The following is a 23,471-nucleotide window of genomic DNA, read 5'->3' as shown; positions in this document are numbered from 1 at the left end:
TCTCACTCCACAACATATTGTCAGTATTTTCTGTGTTTATAGCACCTGGAGGTTTCATGTCACAAGGAATGAGTCAAAAACCTCAAACTACCCAGAACAAGCTGAGCATTTACACCCATGTCAAAAACGAATAATCAAAGAGTTCAGGCCGCTCTCAAGACAGCAACTGTTCTGAATAAAGCTTATTTTGGGTGCTAAAACAATTTAGTTTTGAGAAAGTGAACTGGCAAATTTGAAAGCTTACAGTTGAACCATGCTTGGGACAACCTCTCACTCATGCACAAAGTGTTGGATGCCTGCAGGTACTGATCCCAGCTTTGGGAGTTACTCAAATCTCATTCTAGAAATCACACTGAAGCCACCACACACCAGAAAGACAATGATGCTGCTTTTCTCCGTTATATGTGTGCTTCAGAAAAATGCTGCTTCAAGGTAAGGCAGAGCAAACTGGGTACCCACCCTCATGTTCAGTTATTTCCTTCTGTCTGAAGCACAGAAGTACGCAGGACGTACGCCTAACTGCACCAAAAAGCACAAGTTCAGCAGCTAGTTAAGACTATTTAGCTTTAAGAGACAATGATAAGAATACAACGCATTCCTGAAGTGTGATGGTATCTGAAGGCTAAAATTGTTCATCACATAGACAATAAATAAACACCTTTTCTTACTCTGCTTAATCCTTGCTGTTTGTTGATGAATCTCATTGAAAACTTTCAGCAAATGTTAGCAGGAGGGACACAAAGCCAAAGGTGTCCAATAAATCAGAGAGATTCAAAACAATTTTCCTCTCCCCAAATGTTGTTAAGAAAATCTATTTCCACTAGAATACAAGACCATGCGATGCGTGTAAAATCATCATATTATGCTCACCTGGAGCGTTGCATTGTTGCTATGAGTTTGAGAAGGAATCTCCCGACACTCCCCTAAAGTCACAGAGGCTATAAAGATTACCATCGTTGTAACCATGGCAACCAACAGACTCTCCAGGACCCTGAAGGTGAAGAGAGAATAATGAAAGATTCCTCACATGACGTTTCAGCTTCTAACAGAACATAAACGAGCAGAATTAGCTTGGCTTCTACAGGAATTCACCACTGGTACCTGGTGAAATAAGACTCGGGAATTGCTCAGATTACACACAGGAACTACAAAGGTCTCTGTAGTGTTCTTCCTCATGCGGGTTGTTTCTAATGAATGCTAATAAAACTCTGGGGAGTGATGGATGGGGTAACAAGCAGAAATCAGCCAGATAACCAATCCTGGACTAAAGATGCATTCTGGAAAACAATTTGGAAACTGAAGTCAAGGTTGGATGAGGCTTGAATGTCTCTCTTAGAGAATAGACTGGCAGTATTCACAATCTATCTGGAATCTAATGTCCCAGCACATCGTCTATACTTCCATCATCAAGCAAGGACATTAATTCTGGTTTATGAGGATATGCAGGGCCCAGCACTAGGCACCGGCCCATACAATACAGGACTACTTGCAAGCTAAACAGAAAACTCATGCAAAAGGCAGAGCTAAGCACTTTATAACCAACAGATCAGATTGGAACTCTGCATTCCAACCACATCCAGTCATGAATGGTGGCGGACAATTTGACAGCTTATGTGAAGAGACTCCAAGAACATTCCCATCCTCACCAATGGCAGGATTCAGTATAAAAAGGGCGTAGTTGCACACATTCAGTCCAAGATGCCGAACAGCTGAACACCATTGTTGCTTCCTCCTGAGATCCCTGTCATCTCAAAACCCAGCCTCTAGATAATTCAATTCACTAACTATTATCGAGGAACAGCTGTGAGCACTGGATATAGCAGAGGCATCTGAGAACAGATAACTTGCCAACATACCAAAAGCCCACTCCCCTGAGCCAGTTACTCTTGTTCCAATGCAGTTACAACACAAGCATCTAACACACAATGTGGAAAATTGCCCAGGAGTGTCATGTTTGCCAAAAGCAAGTCATATCTAATCCAGATAACTACACTCAGATCAGTCCATTTGTTAAAGTGATGGAAGGTCTATCGACAGTGCTATCCAGCAGCACTCACTCACCCAATTTTCATTTGGCTGAACCACTCGGCCCCACATTTGTTGCAGACTTAATCCAAAGAAGGATTCTGCCAAATTCTGGAGGGGTGACAAAAGTGACTGCCAGAAACTTTAAGGCAAAACTTGACCAAGTGTAGCATCAAGGTACTCGAATAAAACTGAAGTCCATAGGCAAAGTGAAAACACTCCATTGTTTGGAGTCATTCCTCACATGAAGGAAGAGGGTTGTGGTTATTGATAGTCAATCATCCAAGTCCCAGGACATCCCTACAGGAATGAAACTGTGCTAGCCCCAGCCATCTTCTGTTGTTTCATCAATGACCTTCCTGGCATTAGGTTAGAGCGGAAATATTTGTTGAAGATTGCCCAATGTGCTTAACTCCTCAGCAAATGCAATAACCATTGTCTCCATGCACCAAAACCTAGACAACATTCAAGCACATGCTGATTAGTGGCAAGCATTATTCATGCCAATGTGCCAGGCTATGTCCATCTTCAACAGAGTCCAACACCTACTTTTAACATTTAATATTCCCATCACCATGTACTCACAATTAATAACCTGAAGTCACCGTAGACCAAAACCTCCACCAGGCCAGACACAAATTCCACGGCTACAAGAGCACTCTAAATCTTTAAGACACAAACCAGGATCCTGGAGTATTCCCATTTGCTTAGATAAGTGTAGCAACGCCTCTCAAGAAGCTTGCTGCCATCCAAGACAAAGCAGCTTGCCCAACTGGTACCACCACCTACCCCCATGCCAAACATTCATGCTCTCCACCAGCCGTGTGCACAGAGGCTGGAGTACCGTGAACAAGACTGACTGCAGCTGCTTGCCTAGACTACTCCAGCAACCACCTACCAAATCTGTCATCTCTCCCACCAAGAAGGTGCATGGAAGCATCGTCCCCTGGACGTTCCCAACCAAGTTGCACACCACCCTGACCAGGCAGTGCGTTGTTGGTCCTATGGCTAAATCTTGGGACTCCCTCCCCAACATCACCATAGAAGATTCTTCACCTTGACGGACTGCAGCGTCACCTTCTCAAAGGCAATTAGTGACGGGCAGCAAATGCTGGCCTTGCTAGAACACCCAGATCCTGAAAATGAATAATAAAGAAAAAGTAGATTGAGGCACTGCTGGGGGTTGGGGGGGGGAGGAACACGACCAGCACCTGTGCAACTAGTACCCTGGCCAAATTCAGTAATTCTCAGTAGATTGGATAAAAGTTGAAAGACTAAATAAAATTTACTTAGGAATATGATCAAAGCTTATGAAACTTTCTCAGTGTCCATTGCTTACCGGACAAACTTGGCCTTAGGGTGTACATTGCGCATACGGTACTTTGCCAGCCTCCTATTCATACAGTTAAACATTGCTCCCAGAAGTCCACCAATCAAACCCATGATAATGAAGAATGCCAAATCCACCGCTGTCCACAAATGACACTTCTTGTCTCCATCTGCACACTTAAATACAATGATAATCACCAGTTAAAAATTAAAGCTGTGGATTAATGAGACCCACTGAAGCCCTTGCTCTCACATACTGGTGCTTCCCAGGTTTCCATTCTATAGAATTGTTCATAAAATGAATGGTTCGCAAGTTAGATTTGTGGCCGCCAGGAATATACTTAGATGAAAACATTGGCCACTCAAAGGCAACTGTAATTAAATAAAGTTTAACTTAACCATTCAGGTATTTCCACAGACCAAGTTCTCAGACTACAAAAGCAGCTGGCAATCCAAGCCACCAGTTTCCCAAATACACATTTGTATGAGTTGTAGACACATTGAGTGCATAACCTGGGGAGGACCTGTATGCTCAACTACCATCACAAGTTTGCAAAAGGTTTACCAATAGTCAAGTATCAGTGCAGGTTAATCAGAAACACTGCATGGGACAGATTCAGGAAGCACATTAACATCACAGCCAGAGGATGTCCTGCCCAGAAATTTGAAACATCTAACAGTCAGGATTACTTTAGGATGATGGGTACGTTGTGGAAATGTGCCCAAATGCAGGCAAGCACTTCTCCAAACAAAGCACGTGCCTGTGAGAGGTTGGGCAAGTGTTAAACATGTGCAAGAGCACAAGACACATGGCGAGAAGTAAAAACAAAGCAACAACTATAGGGATAGACAGATACACAGATAGGCGATTTGCATCTCTCACTACCTTAGATATTTAATAGAAATGCAAATGACCAGATAACCTTAATGATCTAAGTTAGGGACAAGATAATGAAATTGAGAAATCCTCTTCTCCAAGTACAGGAGTCCTTCAAGTACACCCAAGGAGGTCAAATCAGTTTATCTGAATTTCTCATCTGAATAACTTACTTAAGTCAACAACATGGATTAGCTTAAGTACTGCACTGGACAGACCGCATTGATTTTGTGCTAAGTGTCAGAACAGGTTCTTGACCTTCACAGTTTTTTGACTCCAAGGTGAAATTGCTGTCTACTGAGATTAGCTAGTTTCAATAAATAAATTTTCAAATCTGGTTAAATTATTAAAACATTAGACAAATGTTTTGGATTAATTACTTAACCAGAAATACATTGGTACTGATAATTTGAATTGTTTTGTTTGAAAAGAGAACATTTATAGAATAGTACAGCACAGTACAGGCCCCTCGGCCCACAATGTTGTGCCAACCCTCAAACCCTGCCTCCCATATAACCCCCACCTTAAATTCCTCCATGTACCCGTCTAGTAGTCTCTTAAACTTCACTAGTGTATCTGCCTCCACCACTGACTCAGGCAGTGCATTCAACGCACCAACCACTCTCAGAATGAAAAACCTTCCTCTAATATCCCCCTTGAACCCTCCCCTTACCTTAAAGCCATGTCCTCTTGTACTGAGCAGTGGTGCCCTGGGGAAGAGGCGCTGGCTGTCCACTCTGTCTATTCCTCTTAATATCTTGTACACCTCTATCATGTCTCCTCTCATCCTCCTTCTCTCCAAAGAGTAAAGCCCTAGCTCCCTTAATCTCTGATCATAATCCATACTCTCTAAACCAGGCAGCATCCTGGTAAATCTCCTTTGTACCCTTTCTTTCCAATGCTTCCACATCCTTCCTATAGTGTGGCGACCAGAACTGGACACAGTACTCTAAGTGTGGCCTAACTAGAGTTTTATAGAGCTGCATCATTACATCGCGTCTCTTAAACTCTATCCCTCGACTTATGAAAGCTAACACCCCATAAGCTTTCTTAACTACCCTATCTACCTGTGAGGCAACTTTCAGGTATCTGTGGACATATACCCCGAGATCCCTCTGCTCCTCCACATTACCAAGTATCCTGCCATTTACTTTATACTCTGCCTTGGAGTTTGTCCTTCCAAAGTGTACCACCTCACACTTCTCCGGGTTGAACTCCATCTGCCACTTCTCAGCCCACTTCTGCATCCTATCAATGTCTCTCTGCAATCTTTGACAATCCTCTACACTATCTACAACACCACCAACCTTTGTGTTGTCTGCAAACTTGCCAACCCACCCTTCTACCCCCACATCCAGGTCATTAATTAAAAAATAATCACAAAAAATAGAGATCCCAGAACAGATCCTTGTGGGACACCACTAGTCACAACCCTCCAATCTGAATGTACTCCCTCCACCACGACCCTCTGCCTTCTGCAGGCAAGCCAAATCTGAATCCACCTGGCCAAACTTCCCTGGATCCCATGCCTTCTGACTTTCTGAATAAGCCTACCATGTGGAACCTTGTCAAATGCCTTACTAAAATCCATGTAGATCACATCCACTGTACTACCCTCATCTATATGCCTGGTCACCTCCTCAAAGAACTCTATCAGGCTTGTTAGGCACGATCTGCCCTTCACAAAGCCATGCTGACTGTCCCTGATCAGACCATGATTCTCTAAATGCCCATAGATCCTATCTCTAAGAATCTTTTCCAACAGCTTTCCCACCACAGACGTAAGGCTCACTGGTCTATAATTACCTGGACTATCCCTACTACCTTTTTTGAACAAGGGAACAACATTCGCCTCCCTCCAATCCTCCGGTATCATTCCCGTGGATAACGAGGACATAAAGATCCTAGCCAGAGGTTCAGCAATCTCTTCTCTTGCCTCATGGAGCAGCCTGGGGAATATTCCATCAGGCCCCGGGGACTTATCCGTCCTAATGTATTTTAACAACTCCAACACCTCCTCTCCCTTAATATCAACATGCTCCAGAACATCAACCTCACTCATATTGTCCTCACCGTCATCAAGTTCCCTCTCAGTGGTGAATACCGAAGAGAAGTATTCATTGAGGACCTCGCTCACTTCCACAGCCTCCAGGAACATCTTCCCACTTTTATCTCTAATTGGTCCTACCTTCACTCCTGTCATCCTTTTGTTCTTCACATAATTGAAGAATGCCTTGGGGTTTTCCTTTACCCTACTCACCAAGGCCTTCTCATGCCCCCTTCTTGCTCTTCTCAGCCCCTTCTTAAGCTCCTTTCTTGCTACCCTATATTCCTCAATAGACCCATCTGATCCTTGCTTCCTAAACCTCATGTATGCTGTCTTCTTCCACCTGACTAGATTTTCCACTTCACTTAACATCCATGGTTCCTTCACCCTACCATTCTTTATCTTCCTCACCGGGACAAATTTATCCCTAACATCCTGCAAAAGATCCTTAAACATCGACCACATGTCCATAGTACATTTCCCTGCAAAAACATCATCCCAATTCACACTCGCAAGTTCTAGCCTTATAGCCTCGTAATTTGCCCTTCCCCAATTAAAAATTTTCCTATCCTCTCTGATTCTATCCTTTTCCATGATAATGCAAAAGGTCAGGGAGCGGTGATCACTGTCCCCCAGATGCTCACCCACTGACAGATCTGTGACCTGACCTGGTTCGTTACCTAATACTAGATCTAGTATGGCATTCCCCCTAGTCAGCCTGTCAACATACTGTGACAGGAATCCATCCTGGACACACTTAACAAACTCTGCCCCATCTAAACCCTTGGAACTAATCAAGTGCCAATCAATATTAGGGAAGTTAAAGTCACCCATGATAAGAACCCTGTTATTTTTGCACCTTTCCAAAATCTGCCTCCCAATCTGCTCCTCGGTATCTCTGCTGCTACCAGGGGGCCTATAGAATACCCCCAGTAGAGTAACTGCTCCCTTCCTGTTCCTGACTTCCACCCATACTGACTCAAAAGAGGATCCTGCTACATTACCCACCCTTTCTGCAGCTGTAATAGTATCCCTGACTAGTAATTTAATGATGATGTATCACTCTGGGATAGAAGCTAAATCTTTTTAACATTAAACCAAGTCAAATCACAACAACTGAGAACAAGCTGAGGCCAATCTTTCAGATGACAAATTGATTTGCTGCAGTAAGTATTCGAAGATTCAAAGTACCTTGAATTCTCCAAAGCTGAGCAGCCCTGGCAGTTGGAAGGAGCCCCAGCTCCCATAGTGGATACCTGACCGGAAAAGGTTGAGCGTGAAGGTGGCAGACATTGAGCAGAAGAGCTGGAAGAAAAGGAGCGAAAAAATAGCCAAGTCAGCACCATCACAGAAGTCCAGCCTAGACACTAAACATTCAAATCAATTTCCTCTCAGCTCTACACTGAGCACACCCCAGTCATACAAATACCGTATATAGAAACACTACCCCCCCAGAAGATAGCAGTGGCAGACTGCTGCATTACCTATGCCCCCAATCAAAGATTAGCATCATCCCATCTTAAACTCAAAGCTTTAAAGAGCGTGCATTGGAGATTTACCAGGATGCTGCTGAATCAGAGAATACACCTTATAAGGAAAGGTTGAGGGAACGAAGGCTTTTCTCTTTAAAGTGAAGGAGGGTGAGAGGTGATTTGATAAAGGTCTGTAGATTATTAGCGACATAGACAGAGTGCACAACCAGTGTCTTTTTCCCAGGGCAGCAGTGGCTCCCATCACCCTTTTAAAGGATGACTTATAAAATTCTTTTAAAGCGAGTGGAAAAAAGTTTATGGAAATATTAGAGGTAGTTTTTAAGAAAAAACATCAAGAGGTAAGTACTTGGAATGTACTGCCATAGATGGTAGTAAAGGTTGTTAAATTACAGGCATTTAAGAAACTCTTAAGCACATGGAAGAAATTAAAATGTAAGAGGGAAGGGTAAGATTGATCGTGGAGTAGCTTAAAACATCAACGCAACATCATGGGCCAAAGGGCCCATACTGTGCTGTAATGTTCTATATTCTAAAAAAACTTACAAAGGCATGAAAATGGGTCCTTCTGCCTCTGGAAGTAATCCGTCTCACTCACCACTTTCCAGGTTAGTGCTTGGTTCCAGAAAGACGATCCTTCCTCCAGACTGAAGAGCGTCCCTCCAATCGGAGCTCCAAATGCAGCAGCAACGCCTGCTGCTGCCCCTGCCGAGACAAAGTCCCGCTTGTCTCTGTAAAGCCAACACAGTGTCAATGTCACAGGATCCCACAACACCAGCCGAGAATCCAAACAAAGCGATATAACCCAACTTGAGTAAAAAAATTTCATCAAGGCATAACTTGTCAATCTTTTCTTATCCTGATTTATCACCAGCAACTGAGGCAATCTGCTCCTAAGATACAGTCCTTCACTTAAAATTTGTTGAGACTGTGGGTTGCAACATCTCTATCTGCAATTATCAGATACAAAGATTCTTGACTTGCTCATGAAAGGTCGAATGACATAAGTGCACCACCTTGAAGAGGGAAGGAAGAGTGGGCCTATGCATTATAGAAAATTTCTCTCACATCATTGCTGACATCAAACCAGGAATGGAAAACTGGCAGTATTTTTTAAGCTGTGGTAAGCATATATCTAATCTGCCCCCACACCCCTTCTATTGATGTCAGCCACTTATATCCCAAAGTCTTCCTCCTTATCAGAGATTTCAGCTTCACTCCACCTCTTCAAAGCAGACAGTGTAGATCCACTGAAATGATCTGTTTACTTGAAAACCAGGCTCCACATAACACAATATTCTGTATCAACATGTTCTCCCCCCATCAGGGAGCCACATCTCCATTGCTTTGTTAACACAACCACGGAGGGCAAATGCTCCATTGCTAAGACACAATAGACGTGAAAACTTGCAGTGAAATCCACAGTTTATTGCCCAGTTCTACACAGAATTGGTTTAGTTTGTGTTGCATTTGACCCAAAAAAAAAATCTTTACTGCAATTATTCAGAAAGTACTTTGAAACCAATATGGAATAATTTACTGACAAAGTGTTAAGATTAGAAAGGCCAACAGCTTACTCAATTAAGTAAATTGATTTTCACTATATCAGATTCCAAGAAGTTCAGCACTATCTTCAGAATAAAGTAACACAAACCATGTCCACTTTCTCCCCCACCCCCACCACTAGAACTATTCAAGGTTTTGGTATTCAGCAACAAACTTAAAACATTCAAGCTTAATTTTACCTTACCCTAACGTCTTGATCTAATGAAATTCTTCTTTAAACATTGATCACTGCTCAGCTTCTCAACTATGGCAAGCAAAACCACATTTATATTCTACATCAGTTAATAACCACAAGAACACAGCATTTAAGTGACTGCACTCCCAACGAGAATGACTGCAAACAGTGTGTAGTGTTTAGACTCCGCAAGCTTAAACTGGCAACAGAAATTGACTTTTTAATAAAGTTCAAGATTTACTGGCGAGGATATTTACCTGTCGCTGCGGAAATAAGGGAAGTTGAACTGGATCTTGTGGAAAGTGATGCTCTGAAACTGTACCAGGAGGCAAAAAAAAAGTGAATCAAGCATCAGAAACAATGACACAATACAAAGCACTGCAAGAACCTGAAAGATCACATGCATCTCCTTGTGCCCTACAACACACATCACCTTTTACCCTGATTCTGCACTGCTACACCTCCACAGCCCACTTCTTCTCTCAATCCACATTCACCTGCATTTAATCCATCTCCAATCAGCTAAGTCAATTGACTTCTCCACCTTTGTAACAAAACTCAGAATCTGAAAGAGCAAAAAAAAAAATCGAAACTAAACATTATCACAAACACTGGAGTAAACTTGCACAAGTCCTGCCAAGCACAAAGACACTGGACAGATTTGCAAACTCCAGAAAACAGAATAAAATGGGCTTGTGCTCAAAACTAGCAAATTATTATGCTGCATTCCCATTTCCAATGTGTTTTTGCGAAATCTGACTATTTGCAGTAATAGCTGAACTACTGATTCAGTGCTCTGGACAATGATAACTCAGATGAAGACAAAAACAAAGACTGATCTGATCCCACCAATTCACCATTTTAGTCTTAATTTTTCCAAGTGTAGAGCATCTGCTGGTGAAATCACTAAACACATTGGACCAGTGACCCCAATGAGCCATAAGGCGTGCAGTGCATTTTCTGTTCCTATACACAAGTATTTATTGTTACACTAACAATGACTGGAGGGTGATCTGGCTGTAGGAGACGTGGGGTGTGTTGCACCAGCTATTTTACTTCTGTAATTCACTAATTTAAACTGTAGTAACAGAATTGGAAGGAAAGTAGAATATCTAACCTAGTCATCAGGGGGATTACCCCAAATATTTTACATACAAATCAGACAAAAGGTGAGAGATACGTTTGCTTATTTACCTGAGGCAACCCTGCTCCTACCACTGCTCCACTGTGAATCATTGGGCCCTCCTTCCCCACAAATAAACCTGGAAAACAAAGTAAACTGTAAGTTTGTAAAGGTAGAACCTGGGACTCGTAGGAGGAGTAGAGGGCAAGTGAACCAAATAAAAAAAAGACTGAACTTACTAACAAGAAAGCATTCATGCTAAAAAAATTAGTCAGCTCAAATTACAGGGGAGAGAACTAAATGTCCCCTCATATAAGTAAACATGAGAAAATTTTAAATCCTCTTCATTTTCAGAGCTCTCAGAACCAGTAAAACCAGTGTGCTGTTGGAGATAGTCACCAAAGAAGTCATCTATAATCATTTTTAAAATATTAATGATGGCATAAATTAAAATGCCCTTTAGTCTGAAGATGATTACTCTTCAGTTAACACAAGTGCCTCTACTTCCTCAAATTTGGCATCCCCTTTAACCCTCAACATTTTTAAAAGATGCACCATGCTATCTTGATGCATCATGGCTTGGCCCAAGACCGCAAGAAACTGCAGAGAGTTGTGCTGAGTTGTGCCTGTGCCATGGAAATCAACCTCTCCTCCACTGACTGTCTACACTTCTCACTCCATTAGAAAATCAGCCAACATAACCAATGACCCCACCCATGCTGGTTATTCTCTCTTCTCTCCCCTCCCAATAGGCAGAAAATACAAAAGGTTGAAAGCAGGTACCACCACGCTCAAGGCCACCTTCTACTCAAATGGTCCTCCAGTAGTGGCGTAAATCACTCGGCTCAAGTATGATGTTCTCCTAAGGGGCTATTCCTCTAAATGGAGAAGTACTGTGCGTGACTTCTGTTTGCCCTGGGGAGGCTGGTGAATGAGCAGTCTCCACACGGTCTTTGACAAGATCAGGGGCAAAGCCCAGTGGCATGGAAGCAACACAACTTGGGACCATTCACTGCTGCAGCTTTCCTCTCTCTTCACTACTATTATGTATCATCATCTCCCGCCACTTCCCCCAATGAAGTCTTGGTTGGATTCCTCTTTATCTGGAACCCCCACCCCCCCTTGACCATGAGTGATGCTACCAAGAGCCAAGCTCCCGATAGCACCGCTCTCGCAATCTCAGGAACTCACAAGCCCCTCCATCATGACAAGGTAACGATCCTCGAAGGAGGGCAAGATCCTCATACCATGACAATACTGCTCTCTAATACAATAGACTTTTGACCTCATAATCTACCTCATTATGGCCTTGCACCCATTGTCTGCCTGCACTTTGCTTGTAACTGTAACACTTTATTCTGCATGCTTATTTTTCCTTTGCATTGACATGATGAAATGGCCTGTATGGATGTCATGAACAACAAAGTGTTCACTGTACCCCCAAACCAATTTACCCCATTTAAAGTATGAGGCAACCCACCAGAAGAAGAACAACCTACTGGAAACAGAAAGCAAAATGCTACCATCACGGCTCACTTCAGTTATTTGCATAGAGCTGCATTAAAATTAAATCAACTTACTGAACATATACTACATGCATTGTAAACAGACATGCTGAAACTGATCCCTAAAGCAAATGAGTAACATGGGATTCTATTTGTCACACCTTACTGAGTCACAGATAATTCCTGAACAAATATAACTTTACCACCTGAATTATTTACTTCGGTAAAAGTCTGGACTATTAGTGAGAAATTAAGTGGATTGCAAGAAAGCAGATCAGCATATTGCTGTTGGTGTATAAAGCTGCCAATATCACTAAAATAGTAAAAATTCAAAGGTTTACAAATATAGAAATACAAACAGCAGCAGCAATACAGCACAGCACAGGCCATTTGGCCTACAATGTTGTGCTGACCCTTAAACCCTGCCCCCCATATAACCCTCCACCTTAAATTCCTCCATAGAAATGGAGAATATTTTTTTTGCAGTAAATATTCCACCTAAAATATCAGGCTATCTTTATGGCTTCATCATTAGACATAATGAAGTTGGATTTTGGTAATCTTATCGAGACTCAGCATGCTTCACTATGCTTGTATCTAAAAGAGAGAGAGAGACAAATGTTCTTCACCTCCAGACACACAGAAGAGCACACCCAGAGCTTTAGTGACCAGGGTCCGCAGCCTCACAATCCCGGGGATCTTCACCCCATTTAGGTAGCACTTGATTTCTGGAATTCCCGACCCAGCTGCAATGGGCTGCGAAGCAGAGAGAGAGATTTTTGCAAAAAAACAATAAAGACAAGGCCTGATAATGATGACCTCTCCCTCCCCCCACCAAGACAATACACAACTACCTTTAAGCTTTTTTTCAGGAAAACAATGACTAACAGATTTCATGACACATACCAGTGATAATAAACTTGATTATGGTGCAGTAAGCATTGTGTAAGGTGAGCAACAGAAAGTAAACAATATAGTGCTAACGGGACATGAATCATCAGGTGCTGTTGCTGCCTTATATGAGGGTGATTGATAAGTTCATGGCCTAAGGTAGGAGGAGTCAATTTTAGAAAAGCTAGCACATTTATTTCTCAACATAGTCCCCTCCTACATTTACACACTTAGTCCAGCGGTCGTGGAGCATACGGATCTTGGACCTCCAGAAAGTGTCCACAGCATGGGTGATAAGTTTGTGGCCTAAGGTAGAAGGGGATGAGATAACACGAGGAAATCTGCAGATGCTGGAAATTCAAACAACACGCACAAAATGCTGGTGGAACACAGCAGGTCAGGCAGCATCTATAGGGAGAAGCGCTGTCAACGTTTCGGGCCGAGATCCTTCGTCAGGACTAACCGAAAGGAAAGATAGTAAGAGATTTGAAAGTAGTGGGGGGAGGGGGAAATGCGAAATGATAGGAGAAGACCAGAGGGGGTGGGATGAAGCTAAGAGCTGGAAAGGTGATTGGCGAAAGTGATACAGAGCTGGAGAAGGGGAAGGATCATGGGACAGGAGGCCTCAGGAGAAAGAAAGGGAGGGGGGGGAGAAGCACCAGAGGGAGATGGAGATCAGGTAAACAACTAAATATGTCAGGGATGGGGTAAGAAGGGGAGGAGGGGCATTAACAGAAGTTAGAGAAATCAATGTTCATGCCATCAGGTTGGAGGCTACCCAGCTGGTATATAAGGTGTTGTTCCTCCAACCTGAGTTTAGATTCATTTTGACAGTAGAGGAGGCCATGGATAGACATATCAGAATGGGAGTGGGACGTGGAATCAAAATGTGTGGCCACTGGGAGATTCTGCTTTTTCTGGCGGACCGAGCATAGGTGCTCAGCGAAACGGTCTCCCAGTCTGCGTCGGGTCTCACCAATATATAAAAGGCCACACTGGGAGCACCGGACGCAGTATACCACACCAGCCAACTCACAGGTGAAGTGTCGCCTCACCTGGAAGGACTGTCTGGGGCCCTGAATGGTGGTGAAGGAGGAAGTGTAAGGGCAGGTGTAGCACTTGTTCCGTTTACAAGGATAAGTGCCAGGAGGGAGATTGGTGGGAAGGGATGGGGGGGACGAGTGGACAAGGGAGTCGCGTAGGGAGCGATCCCTGCGAAAAGCAGAAGGGGGGGGGGGGAGGGAAAAATGTGTTTGGTAGTGGGATCCCGTTGGAGGTGATGGAAGTTACGGAGAATTATACGTTGGACCTGGAGGCTGGTGGGGTGATAGGTAAGGACAAGGGGAACCCTATCCCGAGTGGGGTGGTGGGTGGATGGGGTGAAGGCAGATGTGCAGGAAATGGGAGAGATGCGTTTGAGAGCGGAGTTGATGGTGGACGAAGGGAAGCCCCCTTGTTTAAAAAAGGAAGACATCTCCTTCGTCCTGGAATGAAAAGCTTCATCTTGAGAGCAGATGCGGTGGAGACGGAGGAATTGTGAGAAGGGGATAGCCTTTTTGCAAGAGACAGGGTGGGAAGAGGAATAGTCCAAGTAGCTGTGAGAGTCTGTAGGCTTATAGTAGATATCAGTAGATAGGCCGTCTCCAGAGATGGAGACAGAAAGATCAAGAAAGGGGAGGGAGGTGTCGGAAATGGACCAGGTAGGGGATGAGTTATACAGCTCTTGTTACATGCACATGCAGTTCAACTCTTTGAGTGATTATGCATAAAGTTTGAAGTTAATAACTCATCAGGAGTGATTCATAAGTTTGTGGCCTAAGGCAGAAGATGAGTTACTAACTTCAAACTTTCTGCATGATCACTAACAGTTGACCTGCGTGTGCATGTAACGAGAGCTGTATAACTCATCTCCTTCTACCTTAGGCCACGAACTTATCAATCACCCCTGCTGTGGACACTTTCTGGAGGTCCAAGATCCGTTGCTCCATGACCACTGGACTAAGTATGTAAATGTAGGAGGGGACTACGTTGAGAAATAAATGTACTAGGTTTCTTAAATTTGACTCCTTCTAAGGCCACGAACTTATCAATCATCCCTCGTACTATATGTAAGAGTTTCACTTTTGATGGAAAACATTAACCAAGTGTGATAGAAGCACAGATGCAATTTTGTACCTCAATCAGCACTAGCAGGCTGGCCAGGAAGATGAAACCAATATTGAATGCTAGAATCTCAAGGAGGGACAGCACAAGACAGCCCCCCTCACTGCAATCTTCCACCGCTGAAGGAAAGGAATCAAGGAGAATACACAGCACTCATCAGTCAAAACATCTTCAAGATTGCGAGGTTCTTTCTACAAAGATTTGATTCACACAATCTCTTTAAGACAAAAGCAGAGCAGGGAAGCTGCTAACGCAAGGAGATAAAAAGCTTGATTTGAAAGCACAGTTCCATTAAAGACTGCAGCAAGGCCAACTGACCGGAGGGCACTTCATAGCAGATATGGTACATAGAAGATAAAAATCAGCCTCACTCTACATTTTTTAAATTCATTCATAGGATGTGGAAGCCGTTGCAGGTTTTTCTCCAGTCATCCGTCAGATCCTGATATAACGTTAAGTTAAAGGATACATTTTCCAATAATTTGGAACTTGAGATTTTGGAAGAGATGAACAAAGTAATCGATAAAGAGACCAACCTAAAACAAAAAGATGGAAACAGTCATTGGAAATCAGCCTTGATCAAATGGCAGAGCTCAACAGGCTGAATGGCCAGATTCTGTTCTTATGTCTTATGCTCTTAGAATGAAGTAATGAAATACGTCTATTAAGTGATGTCTGACAGTCTTCAAACACACAGTAATAGTTGTCCCAATTAACTTTTCCATTAAATCAGAGTGGAAAAAAATGGCAATATTCCAGTCAGAATCAGATCATCTGTTCAAACTCTATTACAGCTCTTGAACACATAATCCAGGCAAAAGGCAATGTATAACAGATGTGCATATTTGGAGTGGCATAGTTTAGATGAGGCTTAAGAATCAAGTTTCTGAGAATCCAGGATAATTTCCCTTAATAGCCCAGGAAACATTTTTCTCTCAACCAATATCACCAAAAACCTATAAGTTAGTCATCCAGTTCATCACCCTGAACAGAATCTTGCAGTGTTACCTGCAAGATTTTAAGAAAAAAAGACCTGCAAATAAAAAAAGATTTTAAAAATGAAAATGTTACCTGGACTGAAAGTTAATTCATAGTTTGTGAAGTACTCAGAAAAGTGCAATAAACCACTAAATTAAAAGCACGTTATTATGCAAAATCACATACACATTGTCCAAAATATCTCAATACAGTCGGCCCTCCTTATCTGCGAGGGATTGGTTCCAGGGCCCCTCACAGATACTAAAAAACGCGGATGCTCAATTCCCTTATTTAACCTGACAGTGAGGTGGACTTTAAGACCCAGCAGAACCCCGGACTTTATTTAACCGTTGTCAGAGAGGTGGTCTTTAGGACCCGGCGGAGCTCTGAATCGCAGTGTTTCTGTTCACGAAAATAATCACGATCACGATTGAGAATAAAGTGGAAATAATAAAGCAATTGGAAAGAGGTGAAACAACTGGTCAGTCATTGGAAAAGTGTAAGGCTATAGTCGGTCAACAATCAGAACAATTTTAAAGGATAAAGTGAGAAAGGCCCTGCCCCGATGAAAGCTACAATTATTACTAAGCAATGCAGTGGTTTAATTATTGAAATGCATACATTTCTTAAGTGTTTTATGTGCATAGAAAGGTAAAATATGTACAGTCGGCCCTTCTTATCCGCGGGTTCCGCATGCGCGGATTTAACCAACCACGGATCAGGAAAACCCCGAAGTTCTCGCTCCAGCACTCGTTGTTTGAGCATGTACAGACTATTTTTTCTTGTCATTATTCCCTAAACACTACAGTAAAACAACTATTTACATAGCAGTTATGTTGTATTAGGTATTATAAGTATTCTAGAAATGACTTAAATGTACAGGCAGTCCCCGGGTTATGAATGAGTTCCGTTCCTGAGTCCATCTTTAAGTCGGATTTTAAGTCGGAACAGGTACATCCGGTATTATTTAGTGTCAGTTAGTCAAATGTTTTTCTTAGTATATAGTACTTATTTTACCTTTCTATGCATAGAAAACTTAAGAAACATACGTATTTCCATAATTAAACCACTGCGTTGCTAAGTAATAATTGTCGCTTTCATCGGGGCAGGGCCTTTCACATGCTCCATTAAAATTGTTCCAATCGTTGACCGACTGTAGCCTAATGCTTTTCCAATGACCGATGGCGTTTCAACTCTTTCCGATCGCTTTATTACTTCCACCTTATTTTCAATTGTGATCATGATTATTTTCGTGAACAGAAACAGAGCTTCACCACCAGGTCCTAAAGTCCACTACACTTACACAAGTTAAATAAAGTCCGGCGTTCCGCTGGGTCCTAAAGATTACCGCACTGAGACAGGTTAAATAAGGGGCTCGAGCATCCGCATTTTTTAGTATCCGTGAGGGGTCTCGGAACCAATCCCACGCGGATAAGGAGGGCCGACTGTACTATTTTCTAAGACAAACGTTTGACTAACTGACGCTAAATAATACTGGATATAGCTGTATTAGTAAGAGAACTTCTGATTTTTTTTTATCCCGATCCACGATAACCTACACACATCTTCCCGTATACTTTAAACCATCTCTACATTACTTATAATACCTAATACAATGTACATGCTATGTAAATAGTTGTTATACTGCATTGTTTAGGGAATAATGACATGAAAAAATGTCTGTACATGCTCGAAGAATGAGTGTTGGAAGAGCACTTCCGGGTTTTCTCGACTCGCGGTTGGTTGAATTCGCGCATGTGGAACTCGCGGATAAGGAGGGCCAACTGTACTTCCAAGAATACTTTGGAAACCAAAATTGTTAGTACTTCATATTAGAAGCCAGTAAAGGTTTGGAGAAACAGGGCCGTTATAAGAAGAAATTTGTATACAGCATTGAAGTAGGGCGATCGTGAGTGGTTTTCCTTTAAGAGCTTGAACTCTGGTATTCAGTTAAACACTGACACATCAGTGCAAGTCAAGTTAGTGGATGATGAATATTTTTGGACAAGTTTTTGTTAGTCAGTTATTACTTAAGTATGGCAAGGCAGTTCTATAATTGGACTGCCCATCCAATAACATGTAGAAAATCTTGAATGCTTCCCTGTCATAAATATCCACTTGCGCATAGCTTCCAGGTTCCTTCTATGACTGTTAGTTTCTTCCAGGTGTTCCACTTTTCTGCTACATCCCAAGGATGTGCTGATAAGTTAAATGGCTCTAGGTAAACCCTAAATGTAGGTACACAGCAAAACGAATCAAAGGGGAATTAATTGATAAAAGAAAATGTTCCAGGGATAAGGGAATAAGAAGGGGCATGGGACTAAATGATTTCCTACCCCATGTGCTGGCATGGACCTAATTGACCAAAATGCCTCCTCTTCTGCATCACTCTAAGGCAGGAGACTTCAACATACATTCTGTATATTAGCCATTGTTCCAGTTCTTCTTGCTTAAGAGTGTTAAGATAGAAGGGGAGAAAGGGTGATGGCCAGACAGATATTTTTTAATAGCCTGAAAGCTGTGTGGCACTTTGATTATTTTCTCTAATATGCACATCAAACAAACACAAACCACAACTCACAACACAAGTAAACAATGTCAGACAGTCAAAACAACCGACAGGCATATTGGCAGAAGTAAAATGTTTTGATTAGACGGTGTCGGCATTTATCAGACTGACTGTTTGTTAACTATGAGCTACTGACTCATATTGTTTATTGTTACAATTTGTAACAGTGTTGTACCTCGAAACACTGCCAATATAAATACTTCGAAGCTCTAAAACGTTTCCAAGTAAAGCTTGTGGTACATTTATTATTTAGAATATTTATGGATTATATTCATTAACACAATTAATTACATTAACGTAACCAAAATTATATTAACATTATATAAAAGAAAATTCGAGCAGTGTGGCTACAAGGATATATGCGTGGAAGCATTTCAGTAACTGCACAGTCGCACACCCAGGCAACTTAGGGGAGACAGTGGACATCAGTAAACTCTTTCAGGTAATGATTAATCTGGGGACGGCAGCCAAAGTCAGCAATGTTGAACCATGAATGACTCTACCACTAGAGAAGACAGAAAGAGTGAAACTGCAATAATGACAGAGGATTCAAGTTAGGAGGCCAAATATGCACTTTTATGACCACAGACAAAACTTTAAGTGATGTTATTTCCCTGAGGTCAGGATCAAGTTGTCACAGAGCAGCTGCACAGTATCCTAACAGGTTGGGTGAATAGCCAGAAGTCGTGACACATCAGCCGGATTGGGACCAACAGCCTTACAGGGACATTTACCAGTGTCATTGGGGAAGGTGCAAGTAGAAGTTAGAAAAGTAGCTCTCTGGATCATTTACTGATGATAGTGGGAATAATGCTGGAATCTATGGCAAAGAATAAAATACAGTACACCTTGAAAAGAATAACAGGAGAGTCAGCAAGGACTAATGAAATAAAAATTATGTTTGACAAATCAGTTGCAGTAATAGATAGGTGTGTGGGGGGCTGGGGAGTTGAAAACAATAATCAGCAGATCTGATGTATTTGGATTTCTGGAAGGCTTTTGATAGGATGGTCAGTATGGGCACATGGGGGCAAGGCTGTTAATGGGATTAGTTATTGAGGCTCCACTAATTAACATCAATATTAATTTTTGGTGAAGGGACCAAATGCTTCCACACTTGGTGACTATACCAAATTAGGTGGAATTACAAGTAGGAAAAAGAAGAGGCTCTAAGGTGTTCTGGACAAGTTGAGTGAGTGAGAATATATGAGAACATGTTCTGTCCTTGGTCCGGAACACAAGTGGCAATACAAAGGCACGGCGGCACCTCTACTTTCTTAGATGTTTGTGCAGATCCCACATGTCATCTAAAACTTCAACAAACTTCTACAGATTTGAAAACAAGGACAACAATATACATTCTAGACAATTAACCAAAAATCTGTAAGGACAATAAACAAAACATGAAATTCTGGAATCTCTGGGGAGGAATAAAACTAATCCCCAAACAGGCAGATGAAATATCCAAGACCAACTAGGGCTACTACAGCTCAAAGTTTAAAAATTGTGACACAGTAGTAAAGGCTAATTAATGCAATTCTTACTGAAAGTTAACAGCCCAATACTCAGACCTTTGTCCTTTGATACCCTATTCATCAGTAGTATTTAAATCTCAGGCACAGCCCCTGAAGGCATCATTGACAGGTTTTCTTTCATTATATTAAACACACACCAACAGTTTGATCAAGAAGTCACTTACCAAACCAGTGCAGACTCCAATACAAAATACCAAGATCCATTTAACTGCCTCGTATCTCCTGACTCTCTGTTCAAAAGAGAACACAAATAGATCAGATAAATCAAAGAAACGCAGAGAGATCAGAGCAAACAAACTTGAATTAACAATGGAAGAGATGTAGAATAATTGATCTCCGAAGAATCAGCGACATGAAAAATGAAACAATTTAGATGTAACCCGAAGGCTCCAAATCTGAATTGGTATCTATTTGCTCACCACTGGTGCTAACTGTCTTCTAGAGTGTTTCCAACTTTTTATAAAACTTCAGTTTATTTACAATTTGCTAATATTTATTTAAAGCAAGTACTTCTTCACTGTAAGAATAATGAAATTCAGTGATCCCCTTCCCTCAATAAGCCACTATCCTTTGTATTTGAGGGTGGGTGATTGAGAGTCAATCAGTAGGTTTTCTTAAGATAAAGCATAAAAGGCAAAATAATCAGAACAAGCAAATGAGCTGTTATATCAGCAAAGACATAATTAATCTTGCTCCACCAATCAATGAGGGATCCTGTTTCTAGGTTATAAATATTTCATTAGCACAGCTGACTGGGAGCACCCTGAGAAATAACATGGCTTACATTCATGTCAAACTGCACACTCCAAATGCAACTCACAGGCACAGGGAGAAAGAGCATCCAAATTCAAGTCAGTATGGGAGGGAGAGCGTCCCAATAAAATCTTATCACAAGGAATCAGATAAACAATATTAGATTATTCTAAAGGTAAAACTAATTGTTTATTAACTTTATTCAAATTAAGTTAATTAAATACAAAATATGCCATTTTTGGTTTTTCCTAACATTTATGTTAGATTGCAGGAAATGGTGCTATTGAGGGAAAAAAGAACATTATGTTTTGTAGGAGTGATCTTTGAAAGGTAAAAATTCAATCCAGTCAATTGCAGGTGCAGTAAATGCAAATGTCAATTTATAAAGCATTATTCGTAACATGAGGTTGCCTTAGGTGTTTCAGTCAGCGTGGTGCAAGAAAAACTGTAAACTATAATCTCACAGAAAGATTTCACTATGATAAGTAAGTAAATCATTCTTAGTGGTGTTTACTGAAGGATTTTATTAACCAAACCAGGGTAACTGTTCTAATCTTCTTTAAGATAACAAGGCGAAATGAGCTATTCATATCAGGTGCAAGGGCTAATACTTAACATCTCTTTCAAGTATTTCTACCTCAAATACTCCCTTGATACCAGAGTACCAGCTTAGATTCTGTGTTCAAATTTCTAAATAGGATGGAGACCTAAATGATTAAATCCAATTCTGAAAATCATGAGGGCTCAGCAGGCAATAACCATCACAAGAGCATCTTCATCACACCCTTGACATTCAATGCTATTACCACTGACATCCTGCGATGTCAACTGAACAGCTGGAAAAGCTTTTATACCAGTCGAGACATTCATAAGATTTTCAACAGCTAAGAAAATTTTCAAAGTTTGGCTAGTGAAGAGTAAGACTAAGTTTAAGGTTTACACAGAGATCAGAAAAAAATTCTGTTAAGCAAAAAAAATTCAAACAAGTTCTGAAGTAAATTTATCATCAAATCACATATACGTCACCATATACAACACTGAGATTCATTTTCTTACAGAATAAATCCAAGAAATGTAATAGACTTAATAGAAGACCACATCCAACAAGACAGACAAACAACCAAGGTGAAAAGGACAACAGACAAAAGAGAAAAATAATAATAATAAATAATTAAATATGTAATAAATATCAAGAACTTGCAAAGAAGAGTCCTTGAAAGTGAGTCCATTGTATGTGGGAACAGTTTAGTGAAGGGGTGAGTGAAGTTGAGTGAAGCTATCCCTTCTGGTTCAACAGCCTGATAGTTGAAAGGTAATAACTGTTCCTGAACTGATAGTATGTGTCCTGAGGTTTCCCTGCCTTCTTCCTGATGGCATCAGCAAGATGGTCTGGGTGGCGGGTGTCCTTGATGATGGATGTTGTATTCCTGTGACAGCAATCCATGCAGATGTGTAAATATTGGGGAGGGTTTTACCTGTCATGAACTGGGCTATATCCACTTCTTTTTGTAGGATTTTCCAATCAAAGACATTGGTATTTCCATACCAGGCCGTGATGCAACGAGTCAACCTCTCCACCACACATCTGTAGAAGTTTGTCAAAGTTTTAGATGTCATGCCAAATCTTCACAAACTTCTAGGAAGCAGGTCGCTGCCGTGCTTTCTTTGTAATTGCAATTATGTGCTGGGCGCAGGACAGCTCCTCTGAAATGGTAACACTGTGGACTTTAAAGCTGTGACCCTCTCCATCTCTGGTGCTCCAATGAGACTGGGTCATGGACCTCTGGTTCCCTCCTCCTGGTCAATAATCAGCTCCTTGGTCTTGCTGACATGGAGTGAGAGGTTGTTGTCGTGGCACCACTCAGCCAGACTTTCAATCTCCCTCCTATATGCTGATTCGTCATCACCTTCAATTTGGCCAATGACATTGGTGTTGCCAGCAAACTTAAATATAAAGCATGTGAAAAATCAAAAATATTGCTCATCTAATGAAAATCTTGTGATCTTTCAAGTTACTTCAACCCATGCTCTGTCAATGTTGCCCTTTTCTAAACTCTAAAGTCCCCAACTAGAATAGCTTCTTCTAGTCAGACGGTCAATCTTTGTATTATTTTTCTCGGACATGGCTGTCGCTAGCGAGGCCAGCATTTACTTTCCAACCACACTTGCTTCCTGATCACGTAATCACGCCCAGGTTTAACAGTAGTAGCTCTGAATACCTTGTTGTCCAGTGTTTCCAGCACCTCCAGGTACGGTTCATTAATGCACTTGTCATAATCCAAACTCTGCCAAAAGAACATAACGGTATGAGAAAAAGTGGCTGCACAATTCAATACTTTGAATTAGAATTCATTTAGTATCGTCACATGTACCAAGATGCAGTGAGAAGCTCATCTTTCAAACTGTCCATGTAGATAAAATCAAATCATTATATAGTACAGAATA

The 23,471-nt window shown here is 41.6% G+C and overlaps 1 protein-coding gene across 1 annotated transcript in view; it reads right to left on the bottom strand.

Annotated features, from left to right (window-relative positions):
* clcn6 (chloride channel 6) overlaps positions 1–23,471 on the bottom strand; it is a 55,378-nt gene that overhangs the window by 22,428 nt on the left and 9,479 nt on the right. Inside the window, exons 3-13 of the mRNA XM_073031961.1 lie at positions 23,246–23,311; positions 20,438–20,503; positions 15,661–15,727; positions 15,204–15,310; positions 12,767–12,893; positions 10,704–10,771; positions 9,767–9,825; positions 8,367–8,499; positions 7,470–7,583; positions 3,365–3,531; positions 871–991 (exon numbers count right to left, since the gene is read on the bottom strand). Of these exons, the coding sequence (XP_072888062.1) occupies positions 871–991; positions 3,365–3,531; positions 7,470–7,583; positions 8,367–8,499; positions 9,767–9,825; positions 10,704–10,771; positions 12,767–12,893; positions 15,204–15,310; positions 15,661–15,727; positions 20,438–20,503; positions 23,246–23,311 (1,095 nt within the window). The remainder of the gene's footprint in view (positions 1–870; positions 992–3,364; positions 3,532–7,469; positions 7,584–8,366; positions 8,500–9,766; positions 9,826–10,703; positions 10,772–12,766; positions 12,894–15,203; positions 15,311–15,660; positions 15,728–20,437; positions 20,504–23,245; positions 23,312–23,471) is intronic.

This window comes from Hemitrygon akajei, chromosome 29 (assembly GCF_048418815.1).
Source record: "Hemitrygon akajei chromosome 29, sHemAka1.3, whole genome shotgun sequence".
Taxonomy (NCBI): domain Eukaryota; kingdom Metazoa; phylum Chordata; class Chondrichthyes; order Myliobatiformes; family Dasyatidae; genus Hemitrygon; species Hemitrygon akajei.
This window is presented reverse-complemented; position numbering and strand designations above follow the sequence as displayed.